At 36.3% G+C, this 27817-nt stretch overlaps 2 protein-coding genes across 2 annotated transcripts in view; one reads left to right on the forward strand and one right to left on the reverse strand.

The window, feature by feature from the left end:
- The first annotated feature begins 634 nt into the window (after nucleotides 1-634).
- LOC144451552 (heat shock 70 kDa protein 12A-like) lies at nucleotides 635-13061 on the forward strand. The gene is made up of 5 exons (XM_078142430.1): nucleotides 635-810; nucleotides 3353-3682; nucleotides 4875-5093; nucleotides 5935-6112; nucleotides 8181-13061. The coding sequence occupies exons 2-5, from the start codon at nucleotides 3374-3376 to the stop codon at nucleotides 9296-9298; spliced, it is 1824 nt and encodes a 607-aa protein (XP_077998556.1). The 5' UTR covers nucleotides 635-810; nucleotides 3353-3373; the 3' UTR covers nucleotides 9299-13061.
- LOC144451551 (ATP-binding cassette sub-family C member 9-like) overlaps nucleotides 10471-27817 on the reverse strand; it is a 26954-nt gene continuing 9607 nt past the window's right edge. The window contains exons 8-30 of the mRNA XM_078142429.1: nucleotides 27209-27249; nucleotides 26588-26878; nucleotides 25866-26018; nucleotides 25288-25366; nucleotides 24763-24868; nucleotides 24153-24251; nucleotides 23575-23740; nucleotides 22830-22967; nucleotides 22173-22392; nucleotides 21492-21709; nucleotides 20258-20491; nucleotides 19629-19786; nucleotides 19076-19168; nucleotides 18542-18644; nucleotides 17917-18030; nucleotides 17088-17199; nucleotides 15836-15966; nucleotides 15544-15622; nucleotides 14827-14935; nucleotides 13630-13733; nucleotides 12889-13022; nucleotides 12263-12325; nucleotides 10471-11675 (exon numbers count right to left, since the gene is read on the reverse strand). Of these exons, the coding sequence (XP_077998555.1) occupies nucleotides 11538-11675; nucleotides 12263-12325; nucleotides 12889-13022; nucleotides 13630-13733; nucleotides 14827-14935; nucleotides 15544-15622; nucleotides 15836-15966; nucleotides 17088-17199; nucleotides 17917-18030; nucleotides 18542-18644; nucleotides 19076-19168; nucleotides 19629-19786; nucleotides 20258-20491; nucleotides 21492-21709; nucleotides 22173-22392; nucleotides 22830-22967; nucleotides 23575-23740; nucleotides 24153-24251; nucleotides 24763-24868; nucleotides 25288-25366; nucleotides 25866-26018; nucleotides 26588-26878; nucleotides 27209-27249 (3083 nt within the window). The 3' untranslated portion in view covers nucleotides 10471-11537. The remainder of the gene's footprint in view (nucleotides 11676-12262; nucleotides 12326-12888; nucleotides 13023-13629; nucleotides 13734-14826; nucleotides 14936-15543; nucleotides 15623-15835; nucleotides 15967-17087; nucleotides 17200-17916; nucleotides 18031-18541; nucleotides 18645-19075; nucleotides 19169-19628; nucleotides 19787-20257; nucleotides 20492-21491; nucleotides 21710-22172; nucleotides 22393-22829; nucleotides 22968-23574; nucleotides 23741-24152; nucleotides 24252-24762; nucleotides 24869-25287; nucleotides 25367-25865; nucleotides 26019-26587; nucleotides 26879-27208; nucleotides 27250-27817) is intronic.

The raw sequence follows: 27817 nt of genomic DNA on the forward strand, positions 1-27817 counted from the left end.
GACATACTTAACCCAGTAAAAACTAACGCTTCTCAAAAGCTATGTAAGTGTTAGATATAGAAAGCATTGTTAATGTGTTAATGTATACTGTATGAGTACGCAGAGATTTTGGATACAATGCTTGTTTGTAATGGGTACAATAACAGATGTAAAGCAAAAAAATAAACCTCTGTTCATTGGAGAAAGTAGTCTCAAATTGGGTCTCGACGGAGAGTGTAAATCTGAGTAGACAAACACACAAATTTATAGTCTAACGACTCGCGTTGACGCAAGCCTTGAACTAGCTGTAGACGTGACGGAGAAGGGTACGGTATGGACGATCGCGCAGTGTGACACAAGCTCAATAAACGAACTGCTAACCACTTCTAATACCGCTTGGTAAACAACGCCAGTGCGTTTGCTTGAATGACGTGAGCTGAGGAGGAAATTCAGTTATGATATTCATGAAGCGCTCCGATGTAAGGACCGTGTCATGTCATAAAGCACTGGGCTCAGACCACTAAAAAGAGGTGGTTCTGAGTACTGGGTTATTCTATTTTTGTAAATGACAAACCAGACAAACCATGTCGTCACCATGACATGGTCCGTACACATACAATGGTATTCTACGGATTTTACGATCCAGTAGTTCGGGGTACGACCCGCGTATACAAAACAATGGTATCCTAGTTACGGATTAATGACGTTTGGTGTTGTATATTTGACAAACGATACTTCCTTCTGCATTAAAATATCAGACCATTTTTGATTGCGACGTAAACCACATAACTTTATGAACGTGACCGGATTTAGAGAATTGTGAGGATTCTGGTAAGATATTCGATGTTTTTTGCAATATTAACTTATATGAAGAATCGTGTTAGTCTTGAAAAGACAGAATCATTACAATATATAAGAATATGTGTTTCTTTAGGTTTGAGTTTACGAGTCAGACACACCTGACAACATTATGTAAAAGTCGAGGAAGTTTATGGAACACTGTCGGAATTTGTCAAAAAGTAAGAGTCTTGATTTGTTTGCCTCGGGGATTTATCCTGCCAAATCCCAAATCCTAGTTTCAAATAGGAGCACATGAACAAATTGACCTTGAATTAAATGTCTTTAATACGTTTTTCACTCGCATAAATGGCGTTTGTATGTGTCAACATAATACTGCCAATAGATAAATCTGTATATAGATGTAACTTTTGTATCTAGACCATATACTGATATGAGCTTATGAGTTATATATAATGACAAGGGAGAAAGGGAAGGCGACGCCAACAATATTATGCGCAAAACAACCAGTTACCCCTTCTTGACCTGGCTGCTTCAACAATGCTAACCCATTGATAGGCATAAAAGCTCACTCCATAGACAATTATGTACTGAGTATTGTTCAATGTATATATTGTCACAAAAGAATGGCGTGACAGAAGAACTATTGATACCATACTGTGGCCATTCTAGTCCACTTGCTTAGTCGTGATTGTTTTCACTTGGTGCGTGACAGTAAAGCAGAGACGTCGCATTAAAGGTGGTGCTGACTTTGCCAGTGTACAACAATGCGCAGGGAGAGAGAGAGAGAGAGAGAGAGAGAGAGAGAGAGAGAGAGAGAGAGAGAGAGAGAGAGAGAGAGAGAGAGAGAGAGAGAGAGAGAGAGAGACGTCTATTTTTTCTTGTGATGGAATATCGTCGCACTGAGAGAGTGCGCCAAGATTTTGCGCAGCCGCTGCGTTGTTTTGTGATAAATTTTCATCGCTTTCGTCGGAGTTGCTATCGAGTTCCGTATCACTTGTACATATATTTTTTTGTGTGATGGGGAGGTCATGTTCCATCATCGGCGGCGTCGTCGTCGTCGTCTTTTGTTTTGTGTCTGTGGTGCTCGGTTTGTTCAGTTTCGCTTTTGTTTGGAGTTTTTTGTGAATCTCTGTAAATTTAAGCGAAGTGATATTTAGATCTTCGTCACTGTCCCGATCAACATTGTCAATTGTTCGTTTTGTCGACTCTTGCACCTGTGAATGTTGTTGTGTGGGCATTGGAACATCTGTTTCAATTGTAGAGTTGGTAGAGAGGGGTTCATTGTGATTGGTGTTTATGTTTATGTGATTTGTGTCATTGTCGATTATCGTGTCGTGTGTTTCAGCACTGTCGGTGGAAAAATTTCTTTTTCCGTTTTCATTTGGTATAATTTGTTCATTTGTTGTTTTCTGGTGGCTGTTGTCGTCGTTGTTATCGGTTAGGTCATCAGGGGATGAGCGACGTGTTACACTCCCGTCATCATCCCCATCACAAGTGGTATCATTGTTGTTGTCATTTGCGTTTTCAGTGGGTTGGGTTTGGTCGTCTTTTTAAACTATTTCATTGATTTTGTTTTGTGGGCAGTTTTTTCGAACGTGACCCTTTGCTTTACATTGAAAACATGTCAGTTCATTAGTAGAGATGTACACGGGGTATTGTTTCCCTTTGTGATAGACACGAATAACGCCGTCGAAGTTTTTAAACATTGGGTGAAGGATAATGTACACCTGCCTTCGAAAAGATTTAACGTGTTTTAGGTCTTGTCTACGGCATCCAAGTGATATAAATCTGAAAGTATGTTCTAGGACTTTACCATACTCTCCAAGCTTTTCAGAGAGGAGTGCATTAGATATAAAAGGTGGAACATTGGATATGATAACTTTTGTAGCCGGTTGAACCATTGGGCTTGGTTGTGTAAAGAAGTCCTTTACATTGACCTCTTGTACACATGCTTCGTTGACTTACTTAGCGGTGCTCACACAAACAACAACTGCTTTGTTCATTCAAGAGGCTGCAAGAACAGCACTTGGACCTAATAAACTTGCAACACCTTCAACATAGTCATTAACAGTCGCGCCATCAATGCTATTCATTTTCAAGCCATTTCTCATGGACAAATTGGAAAAGATATGTTCGATGTCCTCGTCGGCGACTTCGGCCTGGGTCGCTGACTGGGCGGAAGCCATATTGACGTGGCTTGCCGACCCAACCCACTAAATCAAAATCCAAAGTAATCACAAGAGACGGAAGCAAAAAGGGTTATCAAAAACCGACATATGACCTATACAAGGTCTTATCAGTCTTGAGGGAGCAAAATAAGAAAGAAATAACTTTCGAATTGTAGGAAACCAATACAGAATATGCAGAGCTCTTCTCCGTGTTCACCATGTGAGGGCGAGAGAGAGAGCGAGAGAGAGAGAGAGAGAGAGAGAGAGAGAGAGAGAGAGAGAGAGAGAGAGAGAGAGAGAGAGAGAGAGAGAGAGAGATTTTATTAACCTCAATTCAATGTACAGCATTGTTTTCCAAACACACCATTCATATTATGTACCCTTTCATAAACATTTCATTACAGTTAATATCACGCACAACAAAGATGCCATCTGTCAAGTACGTAGCCGTTGTTGCCATTGACTTCGGTACAACACACAGTACATTTGCCTTTGCATTCAATAATGAATACCGACGTGGTGAAAGAGGAATCCAACTTAGTAAAGGGTGGGGAGTGGAACAGGGATTGGTCAACACCAAAACACCAACATGTATACTCTTAAATTCAGACGAAACTTTTAATAATTTTGGTTATGAGGCCCAGCAGCGATTCATGGCACTTTCAGCAAGTGAAGCCAGGAAGTATTTGTATTTTGAGAGATTTAAGATGAAGTTGCACGGAGAACAAAACAAGGTGGGGATCCACATTACAATATATTTTGTATCATGTAATGAAAGCTGGGTGTTATTACATGTGGGGATTATATTCATCTAATGGTTTGTGGGTTGATCACTGCAGTGTCCATATATTAACATGCGACTACCAAGTGGTCATAGTGATCCGCATACCATTGCCCAATCGGATTAAAATCCGATGTAGTGTACCACGGTGCGATTTTCTTTTTGCTGTTACGTTTACTGTCGTTTGTTTTTTTCTGTGAGCGCTCATTACATATATCTCACCCAATACCATAGGTTTTCCTGAACCCAATATCGTACTTACGAGTAGTCAATCAGAATCAATCTTACAATATAGCGCTGAACGTTCGAAATTGAAAAAGATTGACCAAACAATAACATCGTTAATGTGGTCTGTGCTCTGTGCTCCAGCGCTGTTTGTAACAGAGTGCTCTGAAGTACTGTACCCGTATGTTTCGGTGTATAGCCCGTTTTCGCTGGTTGAATGAATTCACTCAGCCCTCACGTGTAGCTCAGGAAAACATATGGTATTTTGACAGATATATATAATGAGAGCTCACAAAAGAACAAATGTAACAGCCAAAAGAAAATCGCGCTGTGGTACACTACATCGGATTTTAATCAGATTGACCACTATCTAGCTCATCAAAGTGTAACTAATCGTTATATCCATTTGTATATATTTAAATAAGTATCATTCCATAGTAAGTACTAGCATAGTGAACATCTGTCTCGTATGTCTTTATCAGTTCATTCACAACTAGATACCCCATCAACACTTTACAATCATAGTAGTTCCTGTATGTGCCAGCAGGCAATACTACATGTATTTCTAAACTAACCATGTACACTTTTACAGTGGCATTTGATTTTGTATTATATATAGTGCGGTTTATACTGTGATTGGAATGGGAGATTCTTTCAAGGGTCTGAGAAATTAAAATGTAATCATACAGGCTTGAATATGTTTTTCAGGTTGTTTACTACTTCTCTGATTTTCGTATTTATAGAAAATAATATTTCCCTTGTGTTTCAAGGAGTGAGTCAAACTGGACATGTTTGAAGTATAGAAACTTAAGAAAATGTTGTGCTGAAATCAAGAAAAGACCAATTAGGTGTGAGAATTCCACAAGAATGAGAACAAATTGTGATAACTATTAAAATGCTCTGATATCGCATACTTTCAGGTAATAGACAAGTTTTACCTGACGGCACAAAATGGAAATAATATCAAGGCAATAGTGGTGTTTGCTCATGCAATCCGTTTTTTGAAAGAAAAAGCCATTGAAGTCATGATTGAGAGGGCTGGTGAAAGGTTGCCACCAGAAAAGATCCAATGGGTATTAACAGTGCCGGCAATTTGGACATCTTCAGCCAAAAAATTTATGCGAGAAGCAGCTTATGAGGTACGTGATTGATTTTAAATACTCAAAGTAAAAAAGAAAGCTAGAAAATATACTGCATGGCAAGTCACAGAACAGGATAGGACACGTCTGTAGCAGGCCTTGTACAGATCCTGTAACACCGTACGTGAGACAAGTGCTGTTCCAGAGTCTGTAGATTTGGTTCTGCAGATTTCAGATGTAGATTTGATTCTGTAGATTTCAGAGCTGTAATCTAAGATATATGAGAGTTCAATTGACACAAGTATGCATATACGTTTGTAATTTCTGACTGTGTACCACATTGCTGTAATCACGTGACTGAAACACATACATGTGGCAGATCTGTTGGTACAGGTATGAATAAGGGTAACATTAAGTTCTGAGAGTTTCTCACAAATAGGTTATAGTAATAGTACATTGTGTAAATATATTACATTATGACAAATCAGACCACACAAGTATACACATCCATGTGTACAGTCATGTATATACAGTTACTATCACACATAGAAAAGACACATCAATGTATCAGCAGTGTACTCACAGCTCTGTCCCAACCATGTGTCGTTTACACTAACACAGAGTTGTACCATAGCATGTTACAGGGTATGACCAGGGTCCAGGGGTACAACTTCAGGGGTACAACTTTATTTTGTGAGTAGGTTTCCAATACTGTCGAATTTGTACCAGCATTATGCAAAATATATGACAAAATTGAAAAATACTAACAGTTTTGAATGCTTGAGTACATTAGAGAAATGGCTTACACAAACGTTGTCACCAAAGTATGAATCGCATATTTTTGTTCGAACGCCTTCAATTTGGCTTTGGCGAGGTAGAACGTAATTCTTTCTCTTTGCAGGCTGGATTGGTCTCGAAGGATGCATCAGATCAACTCATCATTGCTCTCGAACCGGAAGCTGCGTCACTCAACTGTCGTAAACGTAGTATGAGGGACTTCTTAGACGAGAAGGGAGAAGTGTGCATTGGTAACATCATAGCAAAACCAGACACCAACTACGTGCTTGTAGATACTGGAGGTTAGTTAAATGTGTCCTACATTACGGTCATTCGTCAACGAGGATTGTTGTTCATGCATGATATTGTGCTTTCTGCACTATTGCCACGCGAATGAACACTGTATAAGTTCGTAAAATGTAGCTCGTAAAACATCTCTATTTTGGTGTAGCAGTGACAGAGTGAACAAATAAATATATATTGATCCCAAATAGGGTATGTTCAAATGCAAAGATAGGGGGGTTAGTTTCGGCATTAATGATTACCAGGTAAGGTAAGAAAAGGGCCACTGGTAACAACAATTGTACACCTCCAACTAAATGTCTTACCTGCGAAAATAGCTGGTCTACTACTCATGTTTACCTCCCGTAAGAGGAGGTTATGTTAAGCTTTCGTCTGTTTGTGTGTCCGTGAGTGTGTGTGTGTGTATGTATGTATGTATGTATGTATGCATGTATGTATGTATGTATGTATGTATGTATGTATTTATGTATTTATGTATGTATGTATGTGTGTGTGTGTGCGTGGGTATGTGTATGTATGTATGTATGTATGTATGTATGTATGTATGTATGTATGTATGTATGTATGTATGTGTATCTGTCTTTGGACACGGTATCTCAAAAAGTACTACACCTGAATGAAACTTACTATACATCTTCAATATGCAAATCACAAGAACTGATTAGATTGTGATAAACATCAAATGAACATTGATTAGTAATTTGCACAACTGATGTTTTTAGTAATTAGGCTATATCTTAAGAAAGCACTCTTCAAATTCTGCAACACTTGGCACATTACCAATCATAAAGTCTGTTGGCATAGTAATTAGAATAACTAATGACATTTTGTAAGTAAGTCATATTTATAGAATGCACTTCAAATTCCAGATAATTTGGCACATCAACCATGACAGAGCACAGTTATCCTACAAAGACTGTTGGTATAGTTTTTAGTTTTAATTAGTAATTTGCTAATTAATGAGTTTTGGTAATTAGGAATGTGAACTTCAAATTTCATTTCACATGGTACACACATCAACCATAACAAATCACGTGTGTTCGATGTAGTTTTTTATGTAGATTTTCATTGTGATGTGTAATTTGCATAAATAATCATTTTGATGATTAGATAACATCTTTAGAATGCAACCTATATATTAAGATAGTTTAGTATATGTATTCAGGGTAAAGATGCACATGTCATGTATGCTTGAAAGCTTGTTTATATAGCTTATAATCATAATGGTTAATTTGCATAATTAAATATTTCTCGATAATTAGGCAATATTTTAACTATACAATCTCAACATTTCATATAGTTTCATATAATTAACTTTCCATTTAAGGGGTACATCACATATAATACCTATCACTCAGAATTTTGCATTCAACAATGCGTGTAAGACCAAAACTCTGTGGTTTTGCCCTTACAGGAGGCATTCAGTTTAAATCTAATTATAAAGTCATTATTTTTATTATCTAGTATGTAGTGGACGGAAGCATAGCCACCTTAAAATGGTATTGGCAGGGAATACTCGATTACTCATCTTATTTGATCTATGGTCTTATATTATGCATAGTAATAGTTATTTATGTTACTTCCGAGCCATACATGTACCCTTACCCTGTTCACATTGAAAAACCGCGTTAACTGGTCGTACTTCGCATCATACTAACAGCTTGTCTTGAGAACAGTGTAAAGGCTGTTAATTAAGTACTGAAAATGTTTGCCCAAAAGCCTGATTGATCACAGTGTACGGTCTTACGATCATGACAATGAAGTCATTATGTAAATGTACACATATTACTGAGATGAAAATAGAAGTTAACATCAGATGATTTGCATGATTAGTGTAGTGGGATGTGAAAATGTACATGCAATGTACATAGAATTATGTAAATTTAACACTCATGTGTGTATGTGATAACGATTCTTTGTAGTGTGGCTGCCTGAATCAGTTAAAATGTTCTCAAGACAAGCTGTTGTTATGATGACTAATGATAATGATGTGTCTCAACAGTTCAGCAATCACTGTTGCTAATGTACCGTTTTGTTGAAAATTACCATAAAATATGTTTTAATTAGGCGGAACTGTCGATATAACAGTACACCATGTTACCAAGGACGATCACATAGAAGAACTGTACAGACCAACTGGTGGTCCGTGGGGAGGAATGAAGGTAGAAGAAGAGTACGAGACCATGCTTTCGAAAATATTCGGAGAGTCATTCATCAAAACATACAGAAGTAACTTCCCGGGGAAATGGTTAGAAATGATTAGGGAACTGGAAATAAAGAAACGTTCGAGTAATGCACTAACCGGTAAACCAACTAAAATGCATTTGCCCGTCACCTTCATTCTTGCATACAACGAGAAGTTTGGTAACGTCTCAATGAATGACAAAATTAGGCAAAGCTATAAATTAAGTGATGTAAAGTATGACGATGAAGGTGAACTTGAGCTGAGTGCAGAAATTATGCAGAGCCTCCACAAAGCGATTCTAGATTCCATCATTGGTCATCTGCAAAAACTTTTGGAAGAGGAAAAGGTTCGTGGCATCTCGTGCATGTTCGTGGTTGGAGGATTTTCCGAATCTCCAATTTTACAACATAAATTACGGTCTGAGTTTGGTCGCAACTACAGAATTTTGATACCCTCGGAGGCTAGTTTGGCCGTTGTAAAAGGAGCCGTCATGTTTGGCGAGAGGCCAGAAATCGTGCAGAAACGAATATGTCGCAAGACATACGGAATAAGTGTTTGCAAAAAATTCGACCCGAGGAATCACTTACATGATTACCGGTTCGGAACCACCAATGGCCCATATTGCAAAAAGCTTTTCAGACGGCTCGCAGTCATTAACGAAGAGATCCGAGTTGGGGATGTTCGCACCTATACATTCAATCCGATTGAAGCAACACAAAAAGAGGCCAAATTCATATTCTATGTTACAGACGAAGAGAATGCCAAATATGTGGATGAGCCTCATGTAAGTGAGGAAGGCACACATATTGCCATACCAACTCCACCCAGCGCAACAACGGGCAAATCTCGCGAGATTGAGTTACGAATCAAATTCGGTGGTGCGGAGATCATGGCAAGTGCTATAAATGTTGAAACAAAACAAAATGTAACGGTTCATATTAACATGATACCGGACGGAAAAGAGCGATTTGAAGGGCATGGAATCGAACCAAAAGAATAAAGACACTTCATAAAGAAGAAAGTCAAAATAATGCGGAAATATTCGGAAAAATACTGATTATCAATGCTTAGACCAAACATCACAATTCCAGAAAATTGATTATAAAGCACTCCTCCGGCACAACCACTACGTATCATTACAAACTGGGTATTGAGCATGCGCGGAACACTGTCACAACTTTTCCAGCAGAAAATACTGGTATAGCCTTTACTCGAGCGTTTCTTAATTCAGACCTTATTTCACCAGACACAAATTTACGAGTAGATGATATAATTAATGTAATTGTGACGTGTATATTGAATATTATATATTAGTGGTTCAATATGGATATTTCGGCGGGAAATGAGGGTCAGACGACCATCCAACCGATAAGAGGATGATGGATAAAGCAGAGTAATCCCCCGAGTAATAAACCCACTTTTTGGGCTGTATGGTACACTGAACTAAACTTTAATAGTCTAGTGTTCAAATAATGAACATGTATTGATTTTGAAATTATTTCACTTTTACAGAATATATATACATTTAGCAAACATGGGAAGGCTGAAGAGGTACTATATACATACAGACAATGGAATTCATAGGTTTTACTTGCCCCCAATAACAATCCTTGATTTCAATATCTATATGTTACATAGCACCTGTACATGGGGATGGGGGGGGGGGGGGATTGAGGCCACAAGTCAATGAGTTAATTCAAACAAACAAACACCCGCCCAGCAATTAAGTAAACAAACAAACAAACAAACAAACAAACAAACAAATAAATAAATAAACAAACAAACAATCAATCAATCAATCAATCAATCAATCAAACAATCAATCAATCAAACAATCAACCAACCATTCAACCAACCAACCAACCAACCAACCAACCAACCAACCAATCAATCAATCAATTAATCAATTAATCAATTAATCAAGCAATCAATCAATCAATCAAACAAACAACTGGGAACTAATTCAGATGAATCTAAAAGTTCATAATAAACTTAATTTGCATTTTATATATACAGTGTTATGTGTCTAGTATCTATAGGAGATAACAATGAAGTTAACTAACACTATTCAGCACACCAAGCCACAATGTAAATACAAGAAAATCCAGCTTCACACTGTAGCTAACTTTTATGAAACAATTTATTTCTTGAGTAACATATATCCAACTCATAGAAAAGGGTTTTTTTAATCGCTTATACACAATCAAGGCATGTAATTACATATATAAATGAAGAAATGACTTATCAGAAAATATATTCTTTGGGTAAAACCTCTGTTATTTTTAAAAATAAATTTCAAAAAAGTGTTAATAAATTTTGATCATTGCTAATAAAAATTTCAAAATATATGTATATCTTGTACTCCAGCCTAAGTTTTTCCCCACACAAACTCAGATGCTGAACTTTACAATAGTTTACCCTTGGATATGTTGTTCAGTCCTATCAGACTTCTAAACCCAGTGCTGGGTGATAGCTTAGCACAAATGTTGTATCTTACAGACTAGTCATACCGGTACTCTCATAAAAAGGTAACGCTGTATTATCCTACATGGAGGCAGTGATTTATAAAGGTGATCTTGAATTTGAATCTTTGTTGAAGTAATATGATAACAAGCTATCTACTTTCATATGCATCAAATGATGTTTTTATTTCCTGCATCTGCATTGATATGTTTAAAAAAAAGGTCAAATATAAAACTCTTAAAACATCGTGAGAAATGTGCTATAACTACTGGAATAATCCCATCAATTCGGCCAGGTTTTAATAATTATGATTTTTTGTGGTAGACTAACTTAAATTATGAAAATTAATTTGCAATTTTGCAAGTCACATTGTAAGATGAGTCAAATATTTTAATCAGTTTTTCTTCGTTGCCAATCATTCTTAAGTTTTTTCATTTTTATTTAGGATACGGAAAAATAAAATCACCCAACTGATGGTTATATTTGGTGGTTGAAATAAAAATGGAAAAGAAATACATTGATTTTTTGTGGTCGAAGCAAGGATTAGGAAAATAATTACATTTCTAAGACTCTGTGGGTGGTTGATTTACAAGAGCAGTCGATGCGAATTGATGGGATGATAATTTATTACGGTACCGACTTAATATAAATCCAATGTTGGCCTTATGGTTTCTTGAGTAAAGATACCCGACAACCCTGTGTATTCTCACATGCAAATGTCCTATCTACTTTAAATATTTAGAACATGACACTAATATGGGCAAACTACTGATACATTATTTTTTTCCTTTCACCAACGAAGCAAACATGCTTGTATTCTTATTGTACAATGTCTTTGGAGACCCGTACTCGACTACTCTTCCATCACTTAGCACCAATACAGAGTCAGAGTCAACTATGGTAGATATCCGATGCTGTAGGTTATGACAAGAAAGAAACTCAAATTAATGGTTGGAATCCATGTACATTGATTTATTACTAGCCTAGGTGTAAACTTAATGCTACCCTTAAGGTGACATGAACAGCTGGTTTGGCAATTACTGATGTGATCTTATGTATTGAGACTAATTGAGTAATTAACATTGGATTAGGTCAACCTTATTTACAGCATTAAAATGTTATTGCATTTGAAAATGTGTCACTTATCTAGAATGCGTTGATTATGCAAACTGATCTTTACTATCAATATAAATTTGGTTTGTTTGTTTGTTTGTTTTTTTACATCTTTTTGATCCATAATATTTGTCCTGAAAGTAGTGTTCTTTTAATGTCGATGAGAATGATTAAAAATCTACCCTATTTGCACAGACAGACAGACAGACAGACGGACGGGCAGATGGACAGGCAGACAGATATATAGATATGCATATACTCCATAATAAGTGTACCACATTTCTAACCAGACATATCTTCTGGCATAGCTTTTATTTGGACATGAATGTAATGTTTTCATTATTTTGTTTTGATCAGTTATTGCAAATAATAAAACAAGTATACTTACAGCTATAGTTAACACAGTCCTATCGGCAAAAGCTGTGGCTACTATACTTTGTAGAATAGCATCCTATATAAATGAAAAAATAATAGTTTATTATCGACAGACACTCTTTATTTGGACAGTAAATATGGGCATGTCCAAAATTGTGAAAGTTAATAGCATACCTAGTTGGCTGTCACATTGAAATGATTGGCAATCTTATATTAAGACTGGTTTTTGTAATTCATAATCATTTGCATTAAATTGACCTGTGGCCATTTTAGAACGATACCTCATGGCACTAAGCAATTTGAATATATGGTAGAATTTAGGTTGCAGCTACCAATTGTATCATGGCATATGACGCCATAAACAAGGAACTTGCAATCCAAACTGAGCATGCTCAGACGCAAAGGACTGTGGGATTATCTGTGGTTATTGTAATACCTCATCTGGAGCTACCAATAAAATAATTCTCCCACAATGGTCAAGGTGACTATGAATTGATCATTCGTGGTTACAAACAATGTAATATTATTGTTTACGATGCTAATTGATTAGTATTTATTATCACATTTCCCATGATGCAACATTCAACATGGCGGGTTTGCAAGTTCCCTATTGTTGATATCTTTAAATATCATACGAACCGTTTTCATATCAATGGACGCTGTGGCTTCATCCATAACCAAAATTCTAGCTTTCCTTAGAAATGCTCTTGCTAAGCAGAACAGTTGTCTCTGACCAACACTAAAATTCTCGCCATCTTCCGAGACATCTGCATCTGAAGCACAAGAAAAGGTTACTTAAATCATTAGCAAGTATAAGCTGCCAAATACAACTTTATATACAAATCTATGCTTAGTTTATATCTATTCACGAGCTAAATGTTTGGTTTCCTTGGCACGAGTGTGCAAACACTTAAACATTCAAGATGGAGGTCATCAATGAATTCCGCCCTCTATCAGTGAAATATTACCATTGATGTCAGTGATGGTTATTGTCATTTACGAATAAATTAACTAATGTGGTGAGATGCATATATATATGGTAATGAATGAAGTAGAGTTTAGAAATAATTTGTGCATAACCATTGAAAGACCTGAAAACATTCCAAATTAGCTATTTTCTGATTTTCTTTGATATGACTATTGTTGTTTTTTATTTCAATTAAATTTTTAATTGCTTGGACCTCGTCTGTAGAGTAATGTGATTCCACCTCGAATTACAGATTAATGATGTTATAATATTATCACCCACAGAGGGCTATTATAGTAACTGTTTTCCTCATTTATAAATGCACTTAACTTATAATTAATATGAATTCAATTCCAGCTATATATGTGACTCCCACAATGAACACTAATAGATAAAGTTTGATAATGCCTTACCTAACTGTTTGTCAAGGTCTATCACAACTTCTTTCAATTGAGCTATTTCTAATGCTTCCCACAATTCATCATCACTGCGTTCACTCTCAGGATCCAAGTTGTATCTATGTAAGATGAATAATACCAGAGTTCCCCTTGATATTGTCTTTAATTAGCTTAACCCTTCAGTACTATAGGCAGTGTATTAGCATATACCACGTAACTGATCATCTTATTAAATATGGCCGCCATTGGAGGCAGAATTTCTTATAAAATTGTTACCACAAACACAGAATAGAATGCACATATACAATGTACTACACTATGTACAACCCAAGTTTATGCACATTCGGAGAGAAGATATGGGATATTTTGGTCGTTCTCCCTCACAACAATGCACTTCTATGTCACAGATTTGTTCTGCCATGCTAAGGGATCCTTCAGTAATTACAAGGGGGAGGGCCGGGGGAATTAGGGGTAACCTTTTACAAATTGTTTCTCGGGGAGGGCCACATTTTAGAAAATGGGCAAAATTGACTAACTGTATTGTCTGACTTAGCAGCATTTTGTGGTTTGGCACCTATGCAATATCCACGCAATATAGCCGGTAGGTGCACACTTATTGATGCTCAGAAATTAATATTGTTATGATAGTTGGACCTGTACTTTGCATTGCTATTAGCTATATATATGAGGTGCTGTAAACATGTTTTACTTTTACTATAGCATCCTTGTAACCATGGAAATGATCAGCCCAAATTTGCCTTAAACTATGTCTGTGTCTGACAGCATTTCAACCATGTTTCTAAAATATTTTAACGGGCGAAGGTCATATTTTAGACAAGGGAAATTGAGGGAGGGTCACTTTTTAGCACAATGGAATCGGGGGAGAATCACATTTTACACGACAGCCCATGCCTGACCCCCATCCCTTGTAATTACTGAAGGCTCCGATACAGACAGATACAATAGTAGTAACAGAGCTAGACATATATTCAACATCAACACACAATCCTTGAAGAGAAGTGTTATAGTTATATATCTAAATTAGGACTTATTGTCTGCCAAGGTACCATACTTAATGAGGATAGAAAAGTAGAAACAGTAAACACTGTCCCCAAAATATAACATAATACTAAATGTACACTTTGAATGGAAGTCCCCATCTTTTCAATCTTTATTTCATAAATGCAAGTGTGAAATCCTGGAAATCCTGACCTGATCGTTCCAGAAAAGAGCACTGGGTCTTGCGGGATTATGGCAAGTCTTTGGCGTAGGGTTAATAGTGGTACATGGCTGATATCAATGTCATCAACAATGATGCATCCTAAATAAAAACAAAGATATCTTTGGTTATTATGGTGTTTTACATCTACTAAACAACTGTCAGTAAGAGTTGTGTTTTCGTTGCGTTTTCATTTTGTTTCAAGACTATAAAGAATGTTTAAATCGTTTATTGTAATTTCAACCAATCATCACAATAGAGGTGTCAGTGGACACTCTCTTAGGAGCTTTACACTGCAAACACGAAGACCATCTTTTCGCAACCAAAAGAGATTGCACCAATGACACAGTGAAGTAATTTTATTTAATGTTGTTATTATCATTATTGTTATTAGAGGGGACATTTGAATATATTAGTATGTATGTATGTATGTATGTATGTATGTATGTATGTATGTATGTATGTATGTATGTACATGTATGTATGTATGCATGTATGTATGTATGTATGTATGTATGTATGTATGTATGTATGTATAACTTCCTGAGATATTCTAAATCTTCTGCTGTCACCCCTGCCTTACTAGCTTGTTATTTGTGTAATGATCATTCGTTGCAAGACGAAATATCAGTATAAACTAAGTAAGACAGTTCTAAGTGTCAGTAAGTAAACATCAAGTATATCTAGAGCATTATAAGTGACATATTTACCTTTATATGTATCAATTAGTCTGAATAGAGCTAAAGTAAGTGATGATTTACCACTACCAGTCCGTCCACATATTCCAATCTATACAATGTGAATACATGAATAAACACATGTATACAGAATTAGTGTTCTAGTTTATACGTAGGATACTATGCTTATTTTACCACAGTAGATTATCAATACATTTCACATCCCATGCACTTTACATACAGGATTCAGCAGGAGAAAAGGAAAAGAATCTGACATATGTTTTTAATCTATGGAGATGAATAATCAAACAAAGCTTATAATTACCTTGCTACCAGCTGCAAACTTCACTTTAACATCTTGTAAGACAGGTTGTAATTCTGTCGAATACCGTGCTGATATGTTCTTTACCTGGATATTCCCTTTATCTGGCCAGTTATGTGGTGGACAAACTATTCCTGTAAGATCATACGTTATATACGTGATTGATAGATTTAGAAGAAAATTAAGCCTCATTGGTGGATACACATTATTTCATTAACACACTGCAACTCACTTTGTCTATATATACAATAGTCTGAGGAAAATGTATCATTCATTGGATTATTACGCTGTTTCATTATTTTGCTAACTTATAAACACTGTAGGGTTGTGTAAGTTCTTTATTAAAGTTGCCATAATATTTATTTATTCATTGAGGAGAAATTAAGAGTCTATAAATGACAATGTTTGAAACTAGAAAATCGTTATTGTAAGTAGTTAACATGGCAACAATATTTGTAGCCATAGCATTAAAAATTTCGCAAAAGTGAAAATTAGGGTATTTCTGTTCGCATGATGCCATGCTAGTGATGTCATTGTCGATTGCAACAGGTGCGACAAGAAACTATGAAGTGTGAATAAAGGTTGTCTAAGTATTAGACTGGTGGTCGACCAAATGGTTCTCGCCACTCAGACTACGAACTTGGATTATCAATTTCAGTGTATTCCATGGAGACCATGATTAGTTGTCTGAGTCGCATGATGCCTATAGTATGTTTATTTAGTAACCCGGTGCCAACATTTATGTTTATTGCATCAACGTTACCCGGATGTGACACTGTTGGCCATTTATCCCCCGGATAGAGGATTCTTTTTATAAAAAATAATTCTCGCATGTCACCAGGTTTAATATGTACTATTGTATGCAAGATTTTCCAGCAACGCAAAAAATACTGTATTTGATACTAATGTGGAAGCAGGTTTAGTCACAGGGCACCCAGGAACCGTGTGACAAACAAAACAAAACAAAACAAAACAAAACAAAACAAAACAAAACAAAACAAAACAAAACAAAACAAAACAAAACAAAACAAAACAAAACAAAACAAAACAAAACAAAATAAAACAAAACAAAATAAATAAATAAACTATCAAATAAATGACAAATGAACAAGCAAACGAACGACAAGTATAAGGACAAATAAAATAATTAAATAAACCAGCAAAAAAACAGATACTCGGGGGTATACCTAGATACGTTTTTTGTACCCATCACTAGTGAAAAACTACATATTCTTGTATTATGGAATTACCATACCTCGATATTCTTCAGTAGGTACATGTGTGTAGTATTCGATTCTCTCAACCGAATTCATTTGCATTTCGCATTCAGCCAGCATTCGAACCATCCAATTGAGTCGGCCTACAAGCTAAAGAAATGGCATGTGTTTTAAAGTGCAACATCAACAGATGCCTTCTCGGGGTCTTCAAAACCTAGACTAGGATACTCAATCATAACTGAGCAAGGTGTTTAAAAAAACTCTGCAGCATAAGCAAATGAAATGCAAATAAGCCAAATCAAATGTTGAATTTGGAATGTGTAAGGGCTCAGCACTCTGGTTTCACAAATAGTTATTTTTAAAAAACATGAGAGTATTGAGATTAGAGTATGCAGATACAAATTAAAACGTATAGTACGTGTACAGGTCACCACGAAAGAATTGATGTTACAAGCGTGCTAATAGTTGTCCTAATAGTTGTTACAATGGATATTAATTGTGCTGCAAAACGAGAATGGGTTGAAAAGGTGGCTTGGGGATGACTGATCGACAAAAAGCCTTGAACAAATCATTTTTCCTGTGGCTGGAATCTAAACAACAGCTAACCTTCATTGAATCTCACTAGTTTTAATTGTTGATATTTGACTCAACATTCTTCTGGACTATTTTGATAGTAATTTCCTATTTCCTTTTTGCAGCTTTGTTAATTCACATTGTAGAGTAAAACATACTGTTCTGTCTTTTCGAATTCCCTATTTGCAGCTTGAATAATTTTCATTGTAGACTGAAACACCCAGTCGCATATAGTCCCTGTTTGCAGTAGTATATTGGGTAGTGAACATTTTTTCAGATTACTGTAATACTCACCAAAATCGAGTATGACAGGCACATTCCAACTAAACTTGGTTCAAGAGTTCCAAGAATACAACTCAACAGAGATGACATCCCAGAAATCAAAATAAAGGCAGCTCCAATCGTCTCCTTCAAAAGATGAGTAAAATATTGCCTTGATATCTTTTCACTAAATGACCACCTTTTTGAGGTAAATGCAATGTAAGTCAGTCGGTCAAGTTGAAAGAAATGGTTGCCTGGCTCAACAATAGTCGTACAAAAACATTTCTAACTTATTCGTACATACCCAACAATAATTTTTTCAGACTTGTAATGGGTGTCCCCACACAATGTTAATATTTGTCAGAATAACACCAGATAACTTTAGATATGTGCCCGAAGTCTTAATCGAAGTGCTTAATTTTTTTAAAAGACAAGGTATTGAATATTGCAGCAATCTCTTTGAAATAAAGACCTTAACAGTAGAAGTCATATCTTATTTACTTACAAACCCATTCTTTCTTGTTAGAAATCAAGTTTATGATTGCAGACAACGAAATTATACTGTAATTGATAACATCAAATTGGGGTGGGAGATGAATTGCCAGGTAAACTAACCAGCCTGCTTTGCTGATATCGAAGGCAACATAAATATACTTACTATCTGAATACTCAGCCATCTGAAACTAAACTGTACATATACATGGGCGTTGTTGTTTGTATCAATGCGATCAGCCAAGCATTGCTTGAATCGTTTTTCATCCCTAAAGAATAAATAAATAACCTTTGTTAACTCAGTTAAATTATATATAATAATTGAAACATATAAGGATTGGCAATATAATTATTCGATAAAGGCATAAATTCATTCAATTTTCATTCATCTTAGCCTTTTCTGAGTATTCACTGTAAAATGGATAGCGAGGGCATATGTGTAATAACCTTATCAACGCTGATGATATGGTTGACAAGTTGAAGTTGTTGCTTTACCCACTATCACAACGAAACTAGGTGGTCTCACAAAACACAACTCAAAGGGTTCCCAAAAACTCTGACTAGCTTTCACTTTGCATCAACATGTCATATATAATGTAACATAGGGTATGCTGATGAATGTTTTCTTTCTTCAATGTATCAAACGTTGAATGGGGCGGGAAGGGTGAGTTCTCAGGCCGTTTCAGAGCCATAAACTTACCTGTACGCTCGTATTGTTTGTAGACCTCCAAGGGATTCTGAGAACTGTGCAAATACAGGAGATCTTGTTATATTGTCCAGTCGTTGAAGTTCCCTATAAATGAATACATTACTCAATAAAGGATATTTGTATGTTATCTTTATTGTGTTTAACATGAAACCTTGTGATCAGTTCCACTGAACTCGATACATCATTTAAAGTGTACATGCAAAGGTTGATACACTAAAGAAGATGATTGTGTTCCCGGAGTGACGTCACGGTGTCCAAAATCTGTCCTATCCATATGCAAATGAGAAGTACATTCTGAGGTGCTCTGCGGCTGGGCAGGGTGGCTGATTTTTCACACAATTTCTCGTGTCGGAGTTATTTTATACTATCACAAAACCAATTTTCCTTTATAGTTATGGCACAATAACCATAATAACGAAAAATAAAGTATCACCCTGTGCATGTACACTTTAATAACCATTGCACATTTTGCGATAACTGCTGCAATATCAATCATTATTAGTACAAGTTGTATATAAAAATTACGCCATGACAGGCGACCCACCTGGATGTTGTGACGAAATATTTTGGTACAAAGTAGTAGGGAATTAACAGTGGTATAAAGAGGAGAGCAAATATTGGCACTGCTACAATATTGACGACAACAGCACTCAGAAAGACCACGAATGCTGCACAGATATTGTTAATTGTCAACCATAACCTCTGCAATAGAGAAAATAAGTAAATCATAAGTCATATTCCTTGGTATTTTATTTCATTGTTATGTGTAATTCGAAGATTCCAATAGGGAACTTGCAAACCCGCCTTGTTGAATGTTGCATCATGGGAAATGTGATAATAAATACTAATAAATTGGTATTGTAAACAATACTGTTACATTGTTTGCAACCACGAATAGTTTACCCTGACTATTGTGGGAGGTTTTGTTATCGGTAGCTCCAGATTAGGTATTACGATAACCACAGATAATCCCATAGTCCTTTGTATCTGAGCATGCTCAGTGTGGATTGCAAGTTCCCTATTGGATAACGTATCTGAAAAGTGTCCTCTCCATACAGCCGTAAATTTTATTCAAAATTTATAAGACCACTAATTGGTTGAATAATAATTGGCGAAAGGAAAGTAGGCGAAAAACAGTACTCTAAGCTGAAAACTCATATAAATGTTACTTACCTGGTCTATCTTATTTGTATCTGATGAAAATCTATTCAGTATTCGACCAATTGGGTTTGTTTCAAAGAATCTCAGTGGTGCATGGACGATATTACGTAATAATGCAATGTGTATACGTTTAGCAGCGAACAGTGAAAAGATAATATCACTGCTGGTAGCGATGATGGTAAAGCTGATGTATCCAAACAATAGCAATCCGTAAACACTGAGATAATAAGGAACTTCGTCATTAAGCTTCAAAGTAAAAAAGCAATCACAAGAACCACAGTGGTGTTAGTTATCTCTCGCAACATGTTTACTAAATATACCAATACACGTGCTTTTAAACAAACACGGCACATGTAAGTTTGGGAAACAGATAATTGATTTCAATTCACCATACGAAAAGTCATATTTGACCCCGTCTTTCCACCGGGGTAAATCTTGGACAGAGGATGTGTAAATGAGGTGAGTATGAGACGAAGTACCACCTTTGACTTAATTTACCCGGTGATCTCTCACCTGGTGGCTGTAGACAGTCAAAAGTTGTACTGCGTCTCGTACTACCCCTGGACAGAGATGGTGGTTAGGTGGGTCACAGGTAGGGTAAAGGTGAGTAAATTTGACTTTTCGTATAGTGATTCTTCTGCAAAATGTGTCAGCCATTGTAAAATTAATATTTTCATAAGCATTAAAGTGGCATAACCTAAATTATAGCTATCATCTTGTTCTGTGGGTGACAAGAATTTAGAAACTGTCTCGGTATAATATTCATATCGATATGTGCCATCCCTTTGAAGGCATCATGTTATGGCTTTTGGTTTTAGTTAAGTTGATAGCATGCGGGGGATTCCTGGTATTTGTATACATGTACTTATCTAATGGCAATTCTTATACAAGCGGAGATTTGAGTTATGCCAATGTTATGCCAATAACACATGACCGGGTCAGATATGCTTAACTACTTGGAATAAAATAATTCTGTACGTTTGTTTTCATATGCAGCAAAAATACCCACCCCGACCCAAGAAAATACAATCAAAACAAAACAAATGAAATAAACAAAGATATGAACTCGGGTTGGACCTCAACATGGTTCTTTGTTCATTCTGTGTTTTTTTCCATTCAAATATCATCACTCCACAACTTTAAACCTTGTTGAGTCACACATAAAAGTCAGTTATTTCTTGAAGAGGAAACAAACTTTGGGAATGTATTTAATATGTGTTTAACATATGCAAACACGACTGCTTACCACAGTTTGATTCACAGAGTCACCAACTCCAGCTTCCGACCATCCTGCCAACCAGAAATCAGTGGCCATCTGCATCCCACCCACACCAGCAAATAAGAAAAGAACTAATACTACCAGGGGTAACTTTACCGCCTTTCCATAGGCAAGATACACTTTCCACGATACTGATCCCCTTTCTCGTTCTTCTTTGGAAACCAATGTACCATCTGGATCGGAACCTGTAGATAAATTAGAAACCAGGTTTAACTTGAAAGTGCCATTATAAAGAGTGCCACTTACAGTGAGAGTTTTATGATATAAACTATTAAATATGCATGCAGGGACATTATATCTACCAATGGCTCAACTGACGGGACATTCTTAATGCCAGTTATGCTAGTTATTACCACCTCACCCCACCCACATCAAAGAATGTGTTCACCATGTACTAAATTTCAGTTTGAGCCAGCCGTTTTTTTTAGAACAGGGTGATACAGATTGATATGCTGACTCTGTGTGAAATATGTAAACCTTGTCTGAGAATACTTGAAAATGAGCATTCTTAAAGATCAACAAACCCTTTCCTGATGACGCTGTCATGCAAGTCATGTATCCAGCCTTGTTAGATAACCTTTCTTTATAGAAATCAGTACAACTTCAAATATATAATTTGCAAGGTTTCAAAATATTCTTGATACTTACTTTCTTCTACGATATTCTCGACTTTTACTTTGCTGATCTGACGATGAAGACTTTCTCTATCACTCTCGATATCCTGGACTACATTGGTTTCGCTCTCCGTTTCAGATTCACTGACTGATTCTATCAGCTTTGTCCATTCAGCAAATAATTCAGGGTTGTGTGTTTTCAGATCGTGTAAGTTATCCTGTCTAGATACCAGTCCATCCTCCATCAAAACAACCTGACAAAATGGAAAGTGCAAAATAATGATATAAAAATCATGTAAATGTGTAGCCCTCCTTTAATAGGGAAAGCCGACAGCATAATAACTTGACATCTCCAGCACGATTTTAAGGTTTGTAAGGGTAGCTCAGACCTCAAACTGAGGTCATAAATTGATCCTGTGTTCAACCTGGGACCGATTCCACTTCGAGCAAGGCACCTGTCCTACTCCCAACCTGCTTAGTCTGAGGTCTGAGCTACCCAATACCCTCACTGTACAACCACATGATCCAGGTTATGATCTATGGTATCGACATACCAGATTTGCATATTCCAGGCTCTGCATTTGATGCGTTACACGAACAACTGTCTGACCTACCCAATACCACCCCCACCCCCACACACACACACAGTATTATCACATGGCCCAGATTATGACCTATGGCATCGACATACCAGATTTGCATATTCCAGGTTCTGCATTTGATGAGTTACAAGAACAACTGTCCTGTCTTCACGCAAGAGTAGACCCATGATTCCATGCTCCATCACGTGTGCTCCAACATGAACATCGAGGGCTGAAAGTGGGTCATCCTGAAAAAAAATTGGAATAACAGGTGGTTGTGAAAGGTTTCATAGTAGGAACAGCATACTGTTTTAAAAAGACAGGGAAAATTTTAGATCTGATTCATTTCACAGATACCAAGACTTAGCTATCACAGGTGATGATTACATCATCAGAAGTCCACCTCGTTCATTATTGATTTCCTCTTAAAATAATTATGAGTGCATTATTCATATATTCTAGGGTATGTAAGTAATTGTAATTGTAGCACATCGTTTTCTTACAGTCTTCATTGATTGGCTTATATTGTACCATGTAACATGCACTAGTGACCATAGTGACTTCAATTTGCACTAGTCGCATTCTATTTTCCGTAGGGCACTATTCATGTAGCAAGTGAGTCCTACTGGTGATTTGCTTTGACCATGGGAAGAATATGTGCCTGAGAATGTGTTACAATGTGACATGTATTGCATGGCCTTATTTGGGCACTAGTAGACATCATATTGCTCCTTGCGTTGTTATTTCAGTTTTATATTGACCAGTGACGTAGCTATAATGGTGTTATGTTATGCCAAGTTAATACAAAACCACCCAAACTTTTTTGCTCCCGTTTAAGAAACACAAACAACCCACCATCAAAACAATGCTTGAGTTACTGTAAATAGCTCTAGCGATGCTGACTCGTTGTTTCTGTCCTCCACTGAGATTGATCCCTTTCTCACCAATCTCTGTCATATCACCAGCAGGCAGGATATCAATATCTGGTTGTAAAGCACTGGCTTCCAATACAGTTTTGTATCTATAAATCATGTCCAAATCATATGTCATTCAATACAAGCAAATCGGTTATCGATATTCATGCATAGTCTATATACATCAACGAGTGTGTAAATGATGGGATAACTGGATGTCTTACAACTCTTCCAAGTTGATCCCCATATTTGTGTATAATTGACAAGTGTTTGAGAGTTTCAAAACATTGCACAGGTGTAGCCGGTTATGGGCAAGTCTTGACTCTATTTCATTTTGAATAATTAAACCTGTACTAGCTGTAACTGGGATATTCTCTGCCACAGAGTCCCCCAGTGGCAGAGTGTAGGTAACGGAGAAAGGAATGTATTGTACAAAGCTATTTAATGACCAAAACTAGCTGCTACTGCAATGTAGTATTTATCTAAACTACAAAAAAATGACAAATTGCTGAAACTCACCTTTTATAGTCATATGACTGCCCAAAAAGGATGTTGTCTCGCAAAGTTGCATTTTGTATCCATGCTTTCTGAGGGACGTAAGAAACATTGTTCTGTCGTCTACAGACCAAAAATTACCAAAATTATATTAAGATCAAAGAAAAAATGGTGTTTTTCCGATAGACCAATCAACCCTAGTTTCAGCAGCCTAGCCTTAACATTTTTTACATTCAAAATGGTAATACGATGCGAGTTCACTTCTATTTTCGTGTAAATTTTCTTGCCAAAGTATATTTTTTAAATTATTTTTTAAACCACATTCAGACTGTACGTTAGATTTATACAGTGTAGTCTGCATATTGTATTCATTCTACTCTACTCTACATATATAATTGTCTTCATTTACATATTGTAAGCCTCATAAAACTATCACAGAAGGACTGTGACCAATGGGTATTTCGTCTTAGGGTTGAAACAATTTCTAAAAAAAAAATCTGACAAATAAGGTAGCTAGGTTCAAAAGATTTTCATTAATTTTTTTTTTTTTTTTTTTTTTTTTTTTTGGGGGGGGGGGAATTGCTTATTAAGGAATATTTGCTATTATGTAATACCGTTCACTTGCATTTCGTACCTGTTAAATTGCACCCTGCCAGAAATTGTCGTCATTTCTCCCAATATGGCTGATAGCAAGGAGGATTTACCACTTCCAACTTTACCAATCACCATATACAGTGCCCCTAATAGATCAAGCAAGTGATTTTAAACATTTCATTTGAATATTAATCTTAATACTTGCAGTTGAATGAATTTTGAAATTATTTGCCAAATTGTCATTTTTTCTCAACAATAACGTCAAAATGTTGGGGTTTTTTATCCAAATGAATGTACCGTAACCACGGGTTGCATGTTCCACCCATAATGGTAATATTTCAGATGGGGATTTGTTTTACTGAAATATTCCAAAGCATTCATTGTATACAGTAAGCAGGGGATATGCAAGGGTTATGCTGCCGGTCTGTCTGTTTCTTCATCTTCTCAGTAACGGCTGCTGTTAATGGGACTGTTTATAATGGTACATACACGTACCTAAATGGGGGATGGTTCACACAAAATCTGATTTGAATTATTGTTTGGGAATTTGTAAGAAAACACTCACCTAATGGTACCTGTAGATTGATATTTTTCAAAGTAGGTTGACTTGCATCACTTTCCCATGCGAAGTTGCCACTAGTTACCTAGATGAAAAAAAAACATCACACTTTGTTCAAGTAATCGTGATATATTATATTCATACACACAAGTGGCATATACTACCTAACATTTTTTCTATCTTTTTCTGGCCTAGAGTGATACAAATAGACTACAGTCACATTTCAGGGGAATAATTACTATAAATTTGACCTCTATTTCAAAACTTGCATGGAAACTCTTGATTTTTTCTAGGTATTAATTATTAATAAGGATTTGTGGTTTCTTACAGAATGTACCCATTTTAATTTAATAGCTGACACACACACACACACACACACACACACACACACACACACACAAATATATATATACACATACACACATACATACATACATACATACATACATCATACATACATACATACATACATACATGCATGCATGCATGCATGCATGCATGCATGCATGCATACATACATACATACATACATACATACATACATACATACATACATACATACTGTGCTAATGGAAGTTAAATACCTTCAAGGCAATGTGGTCTGAAATGCCTTGTGTTTTTCCATCTGAAATTAGGGCTGTTTCACTCTCAAATGTTCCATATTCGACTTGTCCAATTTTACTATACAGACTTGATTTTGCAGAGTCCTTTTCATGCAAACCATATCGATGTGTAGTCTGTCAATAAAGGGGATTCAGTTGAATTATCATATATTTCATTTTATGGGTAATATCATAATGGTAAACTTCCGTTGTCAAAATTGAGGTTTGATAAGACTCGCAAGGGTTTTTGTTGGTAGATATATACTAAGAAGGTGAAATTGCATACATGCCAAGAAAATAATGACCATGTGTGAGCATGAGCGCTGAGTATTGACAAGAAGTCACACTAAGGTGGTTGTTTCCTTCAAGTGCAGGTATGCTGACTCCCATGGCAAACGCCTGTCTATGGCAAGGGTGTCCACTGAGCAATTCATGAAGAAGCAGTTTCACCCCAGTATTTCACAACAATCACGTGTAATATAATTAATAAATTATCATGTAATGACTCTCCAGAACTCAAAGTTTAAAGAAAATGTCTTTATTTCCTGCAGGGCTTGTGGCTTTCCATGTTTTGTGGTAACTTATGTTGCCCTAACATTCATATTTGAGGGCAGCTTATATCAAGAAATCTACCAATTTACTTTTGTGTCAAAAACAGACCCTAAATAAATATTCAAAAAGATAAACTATTACAGCAATATTACCATATCTCCATTTGAAACGTTTTCATCATCATCATCATCATCATCATCGTCATCGTCAATGTCATCAAATCCCCTGGTTAGGAGCGAACGACCGTTTTCGAATTCCTCTACTTCTGTTGCCAGGAAAAACTTCTGTAACCTTTTTGTGCTGACCACTGCATTAACGATACACTGAATTGAATATGGTAAAATTTCCAGTGGTACACTGAGTTGAAATACAAGAGCTATTGTCGCAAAGGTCAGCTCTGGCGTCAGTGGGGTCGGTGATACCGCAGAATAAACAGTAAATGACTATAAGGATAAAGAAATAAAGAAATTACAGCATACAAATGTCTGACCAAACTAGCAGCTAAAACCCTAAACTTTCTTTACTGTTAGTTATATCAGTCTTCAACATAATGTTTTGTTATTTCAAATGTACTAAAGACAAAACAAGCCTAAACAAAGCATAAGCGGTGTTGTCTCACGCAATGCATCCTGGAACCGGAAGCCGTCCCCTGAACAGACAGATGACTTATTCTAAGAAGACCTAAACACAGTCTTATATCTCCTCTGACAGTGCCAGCTGGGATAACAAGATATATTGGATTACAAATGGTTGAACAAAAGTATTTTACTCACAATAAAGGTCACACAGGCTGGGGTCACTAGTGCTGTTGAAACTGCAAAAAGGGAAAAAAAACAGCTGCAACTGAAACTGTTTTGTTAGATGTAATTGACTTACTCACATTATCGCACCCTGAACAGGTAAATGGTTTACACAGCTTTACACATAATAAGGTACAATAAATCCAATCAAATTGATTTTAGGTCCGCACCCAAAAATCAGTGCTTCAATATAATCACGATTTCAAACTGTTACTGTACTACTTCTGAATAAAATCGACTAATTGTCATGTACAATGTCTAACTAATTATTGGTATTATAACACTATTCAGTGTATGAGTGTCTGGTCGATGAAAGTAAAACTTCAATCACAGTTAGTGAAGATTTAACCCTTTGTAGGGTTTAATTACAAAGACTTACAGAAACAAACTCATTAAAGGGTGGGCTGTCACTTTATTTTTAAAAAACCATGCTGTTGAAGTGGTTAATTTTTCATTGAGGATGACTACATTGATTGAAGTAAAACTCTGTAATAATAAGGCTTGGAAACTCTGAGTTTCTGTAGCTTTCCACCCTATGTAGTTACAAAGAGTTACAGAAACGAACTCATTACAGGGTTAATA

This window comes from Glandiceps talaboti, chromosome 21 (assembly GCF_964340395.1).
Source record: "Glandiceps talaboti chromosome 21, keGlaTala1.1, whole genome shotgun sequence".
In the NCBI taxonomy this organism is placed as follows: domain Eukaryota; kingdom Metazoa; phylum Hemichordata; class Enteropneusta; family Spengelidae; genus Glandiceps; species Glandiceps talaboti.

What these genes read in the sequence shown, in the direction of transcription:
- LOC144451552 (XM_078142430.1), top strand. Translation starts at nt 3,374, where the DNA reads ATGCCATCTGTCAAGTACGTAGCCGTTGTTGCCATTGACTTCGGTACA. An exon ending in TGCACGGAGAACAAAACAAG is followed by an intron (nt 3,683 to 4,874) that starts GTGGGGATCCAC and finishes GCATACTTTCAG; the next exon opens with GTAATAGACAAGTTTTACCT. An exon ending in CGTGCTTGTAGATACTGGAG is followed by an intron (nt 6,113 to 8,180) that starts GTTAGTTAAATG and finishes TGTTTTAATTAG; the next exon opens with GCGGAACTGTCGATATAACA.